At 37.9% G+C, this 12034-nt stretch overlaps 1 protein-coding gene across 5 annotated transcripts in view; it reads left to right on the top strand.

Annotated features, from left to right (window-relative positions):
• The window catches only part of LOC107124358 (popeye domain-containing protein 3), an 89429-nt gene that overhangs the window by 66253 nt on the left and 11142 nt on the right, over positions 1-12034 (top strand). For 3 of the 5 annotated variants that reach the window (XM_015427815.1, XM_015427812.1, XM_015427816.1), the window contains 4 exons: positions 813-1046; positions 1833-1957; positions 5542-5729; positions 9572-9680. In XM_015427815.1, the coding sequence (XP_015283301.1) occupies positions 824-1046; positions 1833-1957; positions 5542-5729; positions 9572-9680 (645 nt within the window). In that variant the 5' untranslated portion in view covers positions 813-823. Of the gene's footprint in view, positions 1-503; positions 577-812; positions 1047-1832; positions 1958-5541; positions 5730-9571; positions 9681-12034 lie in introns of those variants that run through there. The other 2 variants (XM_015427814.1, XM_015427819.1) reach the window with 2 other exon arrangements.

Below are 12034 nucleotides of genomic sequence, written 5' to 3'. Positions count from 1 at the left end.
ATTTGGGCAAAAATTATTATCTGAGCAAGGAGTTTCACCATCAGTAAGGAGGTGGGTGGGTGGTTTCTATTAGAGACCACCCCATTCCTGAGTGGCATCCTATACTGAATCCTCTAGATAAGCAGAAGGCTATAAATTGTCTGTCTTTACACTGTTCAGAGCTGTTTCGCCAACACCCCTTGGTCTTGGTGAACTTTTTTGTTTTGTTTTTTCCTTTGGTGCACTGTAATACATATTGGATCCATTTATTGTCTGTACTGTGTTTTTTTAATGAAGTTCAATAAATAATGTGTTAAGCAGAGTAGACTGTTTTCTCTCTGGGATTAATTCAGTCTCTGGGCTAGTCTCACACTGACTCTTCAGACCCTGGGGGTTTGGGGTGCAGCCCCCTGAATCCTTCCACATATAGTGTTTTTTGTTTTTTTTCTTCCACATATAGTGTTGGATTAGGACCTGGGAGATTCAAGCTCAAATCCCCACTCTCCCAGGGAAGCTCGCTGTGTGACCTTGAGCCAGTCCTATACTCTCAGCTGCCTCACAGAGTCTTTGTGAAGATAAAAGGGAGAAGAGAATGATGTAAGCTGCTTTGGGTCCCCAGTAGGGACGAAGGCAAGATATAAATGAAGAAAATAAATAAAACTACATATACACAAGGCCAATTTTTCACAATATTAAATGGGAATATGTGAGATACTGACCTAAAGATTTATATTCCAGATTATTTGGATTTGTTGACAAATGAAACTGCTAAATTTTTGAAGTTTAGTTCTCCCTTGTTTCTCATTTTAATTACTTTTACAATTTTTTAACAGGCAACTTCAAGATGAACCCTACGCAAGCCAGTTCAATCACAGTGACCCCTTTGAGTTTTTTCCTCGACTTCAAAAATGCTACTTCTGTGCCTTTGAATGAAACTGTGTGTGAAAACTGGAGAGAGATTCACCACCTGGTTTTTCATATGGCTAATATTTGTTTTGCAATTGGATTAGTTATTCCAACCACTTTCAATCTTCATATGATTGTTCTACGAGCTATGCTAACACTAGGTAGGCCAAGCGATAGACCTCTCTTGACATTTTACTAGAGTTCAGGGGTTTTTTTAGAGGTATCTAAAAGCTTCTGCTTGCCTAATCAGTTTTTCAACCTTATTAAAAACACTGGAATAACACACCAGGTTTTTCTTTCATGGCACATTGCAAGCTTCCTTTGAAACCTTCTCATGTTTCCAAAGCAGCTGCCTATGGAGCTCAGAGTTCTGGAGTATAGTAAGGGAGAGTAAAAATATAGCTAGCACTCACAGTTAGGTTCATTCATGTTCTTTGTGAACATGCCCATTATGGAGGGGGGGGGGAGCATAAACAAACTCCGGTTCCTACCATGCCTTTAGTGTAATATGTAGGATATACATATGTGTAGATAGTTTATGTAATATTTCTCCATCTTCTGAGTGACAGGTCACACAAACCTTTATATATCCTTACTATTGTGTTGCATTCCACGTTGTATGTATGGAGTATGCAAACATTCAAAGTTCCTCACTGTTTCTACAGATGGGCTGTGGATGAACAGAATCTTAGTTGGTTGTTTTAAAATAGAGATTATTATACTGATGCTGAAAGTTGAAGGAGATAAACAATGCAGTCCTATGCAGAATTATACTATTCAAAGATCATTGAAGTCAGTGAGCTTAGAAAGGTGTAAGCTCTGCTTAGAACTGCAGTGTAAAAGGACCTTTTTATTATACTTCCTAACTGGGATGGGGGGCAATTGTAGCCTTGTGCTTTGTGGGTGTGTATGTGTCATCATTTGAGATACAACTTTGTTTTTGGCAGGATGTGCACTTTTTATCATCTGGGCAACACTTTTCCGCTGTGCCTTGGATATAATGGTCTGGAATGTAGTATTCCTACTTGTCAACCTTCTTCATTTTATATATTTGGTATACAAGAAAAGACCGGTATGTACATTGCCACTAAACCATATATAGCTTTTAAGGTCAACAAAAGCACCTTGAGTTATGTCTAGAAACAAAACTATGCCTGGAAATGGTACAGATGGGCCAAGACTGGAGTGATATGGTGTCCACTTTAGTGAACATCATTGCATCAACGTTTTGTACCATTTAGTCTGTTGCACCAAAAATGAACAGGAACCTTGTGGCTGATAATTGACTAGCAAAATTGCATCCCAGCATAAACTTTTATTTTGTTTACTATCCAAAAGCCGGATTAGCTCTGTACTTCCCTGTACTTCCTGCATGTCACAGTCCCTTGCTGCTTTTAAGTCTCATACATAAAATGCATAGTGAGGATACACCATCTAAAGAAGTGGACTTTAGTCCCCAAAAGCTTAGTGAAATCCAGTTTTTTTAGTCTGTAAGATGCCACATAACGTCTGTTATTTTAGTCTTTATAAGTTGCCAGGGCCACTTCCCAGCATGCAATCTAGGGTCTGCTTATTGTCATGGATGGGGCAGGACCACCCAGTCAGACCCAGCCAGTCATTACTCAGAAGCCTCAAACTTCTGTGTGCCTAAACTGCCTATTTTTACATAGCAAATTAGTTTCAGGCTGTTATCTTTCTGCTTGCCTGTTGCAAGAGTCTCAATAAATTGTCTCTTTAATATTATTCAGTGGGTCCTTCATAATGCAGTTATAATTTATCATTGCAGAACTGAACTATTAGGATATGGGCAGTATAATAGTTAATCAAGTGGAATTAAATTTAATACCCAAAAAAGGAATAACGTCAAGTTAGCTGAACTATCTGCATAGTCATCACACAAAATCCTCACATTCTCAGCCTTTTCTTATTTATTTGTTTTAAAATATCTCTGTGCCCATCTCTTTCCTGATCATCTCCTGGTCATTCTTCCCTTATGTTTTGACCTTCTATCAGACATGCAAAAAGCTTCAGCTGAGGAAAAGCCAGCAATTTGGATTTTCAGATACTTAAATTTGTGTGTGGATAGTATGCTGATGGAGGGATAGCGAGGTTTTTTTTTAAGTGTTCCTTGGTTTTGTCTAAAGAATAATCTTCCTCTTTTGACACCACAGACATTATTTTCTAAATGGTAATTGCAATTTCAGATCAAAAGGCATATGCAGATTGAGATGGCTCATTGATGTATACCCTGTATGTACTATATATGGAAATACATGTATTCCTTCAGTTATTTTTTGACTGCAGAGAAGTCATCTTACTCTGCTTCTGCATATATTTCTTATCAAACAGCTGTTCCTTGATAGCTGTTCCTAATGAGGTACAGTACAAACCATAGTATGAAAAAAGCCATGCGTAACATTTTTCCTTTAAATGCACTGAAATGAGGAAGAGAGGGAACGTCTCATATGTGGTCTAGTTTAATCAGCTAGTAACCTCCTGTATAGATGGAGAGCAGCATGAAAGCTGATTTTTCCTTTCAGTTATTGTTGTAGATATATAAAGCGATGGTAGAAGTGCTAAAGGAACAAAGGGGTGCAAAATCTTTTGAAAGAACAATTGTCTTTTAATCCCAAAGTATCTCTCAGCATCTCTCTTTTTACAATAGAACACATACCTGTGTTTCCTTCAAAAAAATAGTTTCCTGCCTTGGTTTCTTCATCTTGTTTATAACAAGAAAACATTGTAAAGCAGGGGTCCTCAGCCTTTTTCAGCCTGTGGATCCCTCTGGAATTCTGACACAGGGAGGTGGAGCAAAAACACAACATGTCAAGGAGTGCTGTTATGCATAATTCTAATAGTAGGTCTTCAGCATTTCAGGCAGAAACTTGTTAATGGGTTACCTTCTAAAATTAACATATTGTTAAAAAAATTTTTCATATACACAAAATGAGTATTCCTATTGAGCTAGCTAAGAAACCCTCATCTGGCAGTATCTGTCCTCAGTTTTGCAGACATGTAACCCACATATGCAAAAAGAAAGAAAAAATGCTGCTTCTTGTAGCTATCCCTTTATGTGAGCCCTTGTCTCGTGAACTCAGTCATTTTTAACCTGCTCTGTTACTTGTAACAATGACTCAGTGCTGAAGTTCTGGTGAAGGCTCCTTGACCAGGTTGTGATAGAAACATAAAATATTTTTGAAAATCATCAAAATACATTAAAACTGGGGAAGATCTGATGACTTCAATAGAAGCTCTAGTTAGGTGCATTAAACATTTCATCTGTGACTGTTTAGCCAGAGTCAAATCCTATTGTGTTTTTAAGAATATAATTCTGCTGTTTGCACAGTTAAAGTATTGTACAGAATTCCCGGTCTGTCTTGTACCATAAACATTAATAAAACTCAAAAAGCCCTTCCTGGCCCAGCCTGCTTTATAAAAACATGTGGTGGGTGCCAGGAAAGGGGCTCGGGGGCACTGTGGCACCCATGGGAACCATGTTGGGAGCCTCTGTAGACAAGTTAATGGGGAAGAATTCAGCCTCCAAAGTGGGATGGGAGGGTTATCTTTAATTTTGCTTCTACTATTATTCCTCTATTTACTTTCTGGTGCTCAACCCTTTCCTGTTTTTACACTTCTTTCCACCCACTTCCTTGTCTTCTGCAAGCCTAATTGATCTCTGCTCAATCTGCCTGTGTTTTCAGATAGACTAGGACAGAGTGTCCTGGCTAGGATTTGTATTGATTCAGAAGGACTTCCAGATTTCAGCCAGCTCTCTTGCCCTCTTTCCTGTTTTGGTGCACAAATGAGTGCAGAATGTTTGTCAGATGCTGATTTCTCATCTTTGTGAAAGACTGCCTCTTGCATAGATCTTGTGGAGTTCTCAGGTCATATTTTGTCACTTAGTAAGGACAAAAACAACAACAGCAACCCCTACTTATCAATTATACTTGTGTAGACTTTCTATTTCGTTCAAAGTAAGTGATCATAGAGTTTTAGCCATAGAGTGTTAATTATCTTGTTGATGTTACAACAATCTGGAAAGGTGGGTGTATTGCTGGAGAACTAGGGTTGGGGCAAAGATAGCATAGCTTGCTTAAGGCCAACTAGGGAGTTCTTGGCAGAAGCAGAATTTAAGTCAGGAACTTACTGATTTTGTCTCTAGAGTTGCCAATTAACGAAAATCAATCCCTTAACCACCACGATAACTCTTCACTATGCCAGATAGGCAGAAATGCTATGGAACAAAGAGAATAGGCTTTGCAGTATTTAATTAGAGTTTTGCACTTGCATGTGTGTAATTATATTGGAATAATTCTGTTTTTCAGCCATGAATATGATATCAAAGACTTACATTTCATGAATTAAATTTAACTCTTAAGCCAGATATTTGGTTTCCATGTGCATGCATGCACAAATACACACAAATAATATTACAGTCAGCAGACAAAAGCGATTACATATATGCCTATGGGAACAATTTCCCAATCACTTAAATTAGTGTGGTCTTGTCAACTTCATTGGCACTAGATTGTATTAAGTGGTTACTGATTTGGCCATATGTATGTGTGTTTGCTAAACAGCATATTTTTGTATCTAATATGCAGTTATGCTACTTCTGTAACCTGCTATCTGTAACCTTTTAAAATTCTATTACAGATAAAGATAGATAAAGAGCTCAGTAGTCTGTATAAGAGAATGTTTGAACCTCTCCATGTGCCTCCAGAACAATTCCAAAGATTGACTGGACAATTCTGCAATATTCAGATACTAAAAACAGGTCAAGCATATGCTGCAGAGGATAAAACATCAGTAGATGATCGATTAAGCATTCTGCTAAAAGGAAAGTATGTGCCTTAAAGAGTTTGAACGGAAACCTTTCTTTTTCATAGCTTAATTGAAGAATCAATAGCAGTATTGAAAGGATGTAATATACAGTAACTTTGCATCTCTTTCTTTAAATATGGTTTATCCTTGCCGTTCTTTCTGACCATGCAATTACATTAACATCTTAGTTTAATGAGTTTATTTTGCATGTATATCAAAGATAAAATAGGTACCAGTCAGACTATCATTACTGATACTTCCTTTGTTCAGTGTACAAGGATTATTGCATTCCATGTGTGCGTAGCCTAAAAGTGTTGCCCAGAAGCTGTACTGGAAAGGTGGCTGACACAGAGCCCAACAGTAGCTCATAAATCACCCCTTCAGTTTGGGAAGTGTTTTCTTCCTAATTCCTTGACAGATGAGAAGTTAATGGGATGAAAGGCATTCTGCGTAGAATGCTAACAAAGCATTAGTATTTATTTATTTTTTATTTTATTTATTTTTGTATTTATACTCCGCCCTCCCCGTGAATGGGCTCAGGGCGGCTTACAAGAGGGCAAGAGGATAAAAACTATAAAAATCAATAAATATTACAAATAAAGTGCTCAGATTTAAACAAGATGGTCATTCATTAGAGGTAGGTGGTTTTTCATGGAGGTAGATAGTGTCCAGTAGATGTTAAACTGTCCAGTCTTTATTGCTTTATTATTTTGCTTTATTGCTTTATTATTATATTACATGCTTTGTCCTAACACTGAAAACTGATTATAATCCAAAAGACTATGCAGTTATTTTAAAAATCATTCAGTCTCTGATTACATGTATCTGATTGCATATATCATATTACATGTATCAAACTAATCAGAAGTCAGATTAAAACAACAAATGGTCACCTTGAGTTAACTGTTGCTACCATCCTTCCACCTACTTTGTGGCACCTGGCCCTGTTTCAGAAAAGTGGACAAGGCTTTTGTTTAGTGAAGCTTGTGGTTGGCAGATGGCTTCCATCTTGAAATGTCTGCCAACAGAAGAATGGGTAAGTTGCAAACCCTCCGTGAGGCACAGGCCTTGCGTCAGGAATAGAAGTAAATGTTGCCCTTCCACTTGATGGTTTTGTGACTGTGGCTTTCTGCAAGCTGTAGAATGGGTACTGCTGCCGAGAGCATCCCAGTGAAGAAGATCAATATTGGTTTAGTTTTACATGCACAGAACTTGAATTGAGAACTGGTGACCAGACCTTCCAATTATAGACCAATCAGTCTGCTTTCCGTAATGAGCAAACTGTATGCCAAGCATTTACTGTCCAAGCTCATGACATGGATGACAGAACAGAGAGTCTTAGGCCCGGAACAACTGGGATTTTGTAAAGGGAAAACTACTTAAAGGGAATTTGTACTTAAACTACTTAAACTGGGATTTTGTAAAGGGAAAACTACCATTGCATTGTATTAGACCACCTGATTAACAAGTATGTAAAAAGAAGTAATGTAAAATTATATGCTGCCTTCATAGATCTTAAAGGGGCATTCAATTCAATTGACAGGGAACTCCTCTGGGCCAAACTACAACAACTAAACATAGATAAGAGACTCCTTAACCTTATAAAAAGCTATATACATCAACAAAATGCCAAATTAAATGTTCACTGACAGGGAAATTAACTTCAAAAATCCCATCCAACAAAGGAGTCAAACAAGGCTGTATATTAGCACCCGTTCTATTCAACCTGTTCCGTAATGATTTCACCCCCTACCTTGAAGCTGTTGACTGCCATGCTCCTAAACTGGGTTCTGTCCATGTCCCTCTGCTATTATATGCAGACAACATGGTACCATTGTCCTGCTTCAAAGTTGGTTTAAAGCGCTCACTAAACAGATGCCTCCCATATTTTATAACTAATAAATTACTCCTAAACCATGAAAAATCAAAAATACTTGTCTTTTCCAAAACCTGGAAATGGAAAATTGGAGGCAAACCAACTGAACAAGTTAAAAAATTTTGAGACTTAGATTTGTACTTCCAGTATAATGCATCTTGGTCTGTGCAACGTAATTCAGCAATAAATATGGCCAACATCAATGCTTCTGCTATTTCCCAATTTTTCTACACCAGAGGCAATCAGTTCATACCAGCTGCATTAAAAGTCGTCAAGGCCAAAGTCATTTCCCAACTTATGTATGGTATTCCAATATGGATAAGCACACTTAATGACACCATTGAACGTGTTCAATCTAAATTTCTTTGAAAGATCGTGGGAATGTCGCGCTGTGTACTTTATGTAGCCTTATGTCTAGAAACTGGGTTAAATTCTGTGGAATCTGGTGTGTGGCTTATGACAGTAAAATATTGGCTGTGTTTGCATTACAGTGTAGACCAAGGGAGCCTGACACAACAAATGCTCACAGTGTCAAATGTGTCTAACTGGCTTCCACTCATTGAGAACAAAATAACTGCCATTGGACTCACTGTTTATGCTCCCTTTTATGGGCACTTTTCAGATGATTAAACGCAGAATCCTTGACATTGAAACACAAAGGCTATACTGCTTAGCCAACAAATCTTGTTCCCCTCTGAACTTTGAGATTCCCCTCATGGTAGGCCGAATAGCCCCATACTTATCTGATATACAAGTACACAACAGTGCAGAGCCTTTTCTCTCACAAGATTCAATGCAGTACCATCAGGAATCTTGCATGGGAGATATAATAACATAGTATTTACGGCTAGACTTTGCCGTTGTAACTCTGGATGTATTGAGACAGTCTCACATATCTGTTTGCATTGTCAATTTTGTGTAGATATATATTTTAGATATTTAAACCCTATCTTAGCTACCATGACGGGCTTTCCTGATGCTTTAAAAGTACACTGTCTTCTGAATGACTCTGCTCTTGAAATATCAGTGAAGGTAGCCATGTTTTTACAATCAGCTATAAAGCTATGACAGGAAAAACTATCAAAATGAGTAATATCTTTATGCAGCATTATGTAATATTATGTAGTCTGTAAAATGGTCTCTTTTATAGTAATCCTCTTTTAAGGTATTGTTTTATGCCAATAAAGGCTAACTAACTGACTGACTGGTGACCAGACCAAAGCCACTTAGTTAAAATTATTTAATCTCCTTTGAGTGCCTAAGAACCACCCAAAGCCATTGTGAATAGTAGTAAACTGGCAGTAACTAACCACCATGTATTTGAGTGGGCCATGTTTATTCACTTTGCCCAATATGATATGTTGGACTCATACAATGATAACATTCACAATATCCTAACCATGGCTAAGAGAATAGAAGTTCTGTACCGGATGTCTCATTCCTTTTCTTCCTCTGCTCCATTCTTGTGAACAGATTCCCCAGCCCATTTTCTTTTGAGGTTTTCTCATGCTGCAGCATAATTAGCTGCAGCATATTGACCAGCTTCTAAACCATAGCTAGCTGTAGTGACATCAGTTCAGGTATGAGGAGCCATGGTAATATGTAAAAAAAGGCAAGGAAAAGCAAACTGGCACATTGGAGGGAGAAGAGTACAGTCCCTGAGCTTGTCATTCAGGACTGTCAGGTAGCTGCTTCACTTCACCAGAAGTTTATTTATTTATTTATCTATTTATTTGTTCAACTTTTACCCCGCCCTCCCCACCAAAGCAGGCTCAGGGCAGCTTACATAAAAATTTAAAAACATATAAAAGCGGCACAAATATAAAACATCCCAATGAATCGTAGCAATTATGAACAATCATAAAGTGCTAAGTTGTTGTGAATTAGCCATGTTATGTTTCCTCATTAATAATTATATTACAGCATAAATTTGATTGATGTATCACAGATTTCTTTCACCTTTTTATTAAACATTTTTGTCATCAGAATGAAGGTCTCCTATCGAGGGCATTTTCTGCATAATATTTACCCCTGTGCCTTTATAGATTCTCCTGAATTTCGGTCAACCCAGATGAATCGGGGTGAGAAGTTTCAGGTACGGTACTATTCTGCTGGGCATGAATTTTTAAAAGATTCAAGATTTATTGAAGAAGAAAACATGAGGCATCATAAAATGTAATTTCAGCAGTGAATTATTTGCCTTTCCCGACTCTCTTTAGATAGCTTAGTTTAAAATTAAATGGTGGTACATACATCAGGTATGCAAAATTTCAATATTGTCTTGCAGCATCTATTGACAGCTTCAAAATCATGTACAAGGTTTTTGTTTCCTGGTTATATATTTTAATGAGTTAATAACACCAGTACCTTGAAATACTATTTTGATTGATAATTTAATGTATCTGCTGTGAAATGTTTATTTGAAGGTTAGTCTACTGAAAAAGAGATATTTTTGCACTCTTGGTCCCTTTCCCTCCATAGTTTGAAATGCTTTCACACTTGTTTCGGTGTATAAGAAAACACTTGTTCTTGAAAACAATGAGATGTCTTGTGACATCCTGAATGCTAACACATTTTTATTACAGCATAAGCTTATGTGAAATACAGCCAACTACCTTGGTTGCTAAGAAAATGGGCAAAAAAAAGAAAGAAAGCTTAATATGGCTAAAATTATATTTAAAGTGGCACAAGGTACTGTTTGGTTTCACTGTTATACACATTAACCTGTCTAACCCTTCTGACATTTGTACCTGCACTGTATTGCTGTTTTTCTACCAGGCTTACATTTAGAAGAGCTCTCTCACATGTGAACACTTTACTTTCAACTCTGAAAGATCAAACAGTTGTCTGGAAAGTAGTTTGATAGGAACTTTGAGAATGGGATATAATGTGGATTATTCCAGAGTTCAGAGAGCAGAACTAGTGGTAGAATGCTCTTTTGGTAGCCTGTTCTCTTAATCCAAGGGAATGTTGGAAAGCCAAAGCAAAGGTGAGAGAATTGGCACTGGTTGTTGTTGGAGTTTGTGGGTAAGCAGGAGGACTGAAGGGAAGAGTCGTTCAGGAAACAGCAACTTAAAGCAATGACGGATAGTGGCATTTGTTTCTTTTCCAGAAAGCTGAAGGGATTTTGAAAGCAAGGGCTGCTTGTGATATGTATACTCATTTCAGTTTTACCTCTGGCAAGCTGATTTGGCAAGTTTTTGTTCTGTTTTAATGCTTTCTGAAGCAAGAGAAGAGGGGCACGTACAGTAGAGGAATGGAAGACTATGTCAAACCACTCTCAACCTCAGTAAAAACTAGCATACAAGAAAGGGAACACAGAGTTATGGTGGCTGAAAGAAAAAACACAATGTCTTAAGTAGCAGAGAATGGAGGAGGTAGAGAGCTGAGCTGTTAGGAAAGGCTTGTTGTTGTTTGCAAGCCTTGTATACCATTAGTGGAAAGACAGAGTGCTGGCAAGGGATCTTTAGTGGCAAAGGGTCTCTGGGCCAGGGTGTTGAATGGTTCCCAAACAGGTGCTGGAGTAGGCTAGTTGAATTTCACACTTTCTTTGCACTGACCACTAAATCGTGAGCTGCAGGCCTGTAGTGACTTTTTTGTTTGTACTGTGAATATATAGTAGCTATTTAATAGTAATACAGAGAAAGGGGGCTGCAACAGAGTCTAAAATTATTTGTTGATGTAATATGTTCCAGTCATGGACTGGGCTTAATTCCAAGAGGAGGTAGTTGTCAAGATATATTCAGCTCTACGCTTGAAGAGAGTTACTGGATACCTGTGCTGTACCTTCTACATTCTCCTCTTTGGGCATTGATTTGTTCTGTGCTGAGATGAAATAACAAAACATAATTTTAATGGTGTAATATCTAGTAATCTGTCCAGTTGATCAATTTAAACTGCCACAAAGGAAGAAGTGGACAGAATGAGGGGGATTGTGTGGCAGAAAGCCAAGGAAACTGAGGTTCTCAAGCACATTTTTGGATTCAGGATTTTAATGGCAAATACTGTTATAACTATCAAATCTTCCTTTGGACACAAGCCCCTACCATATCTATTACTTAGCTTTTTATTTAAACCCTTTCCCCCTCACAGAATAGCTATTCCCTTTTATTGACTGTTAACTATCTTGAGATGGAAAAAGATATAAAATTGAAGAATCTGCACACAGTTACTAAAACCTAACATATACTGACCATATATCCTTTCTGGCTGCATTAGCTTCCTTTTGGAAGTAACATGCTTAAACTTCATTTCCTACGAGGAGAGGATTGGTTATCTCTTCCTCTACAGGGTTTTCCTTTGTTGTATGCTAGCGCCATCTGCTGGACATAAGCTTATCATAGTCCTCCTGAATAAACCAAAGTAGCTGGCCTGCATGTGAACCAGTTCTTGGGCCTGGGTTGTCAAGCAGGTTGCTACATGAGTGCAGACCAAATCACAGCAGTGGTA

The sequence above is a fragment of the Gekko japonicus genome, unplaced genomic scaffold (assembly GCF_001447785.1).
Source record: "Gekko japonicus isolate JY-2015 unplaced genomic scaffold, Gekko_japonicus_V1.1 scaffold556, whole genome shotgun sequence".
Taxonomy (NCBI): domain Eukaryota; kingdom Metazoa; phylum Chordata; class Lepidosauria; order Squamata; family Gekkonidae; genus Gekko; species Gekko japonicus.
The sequence above is the reverse complement of the archived record's forward strand: the minus strand, read 5'-3'. Positions and strand labels throughout refer to the sequence as shown.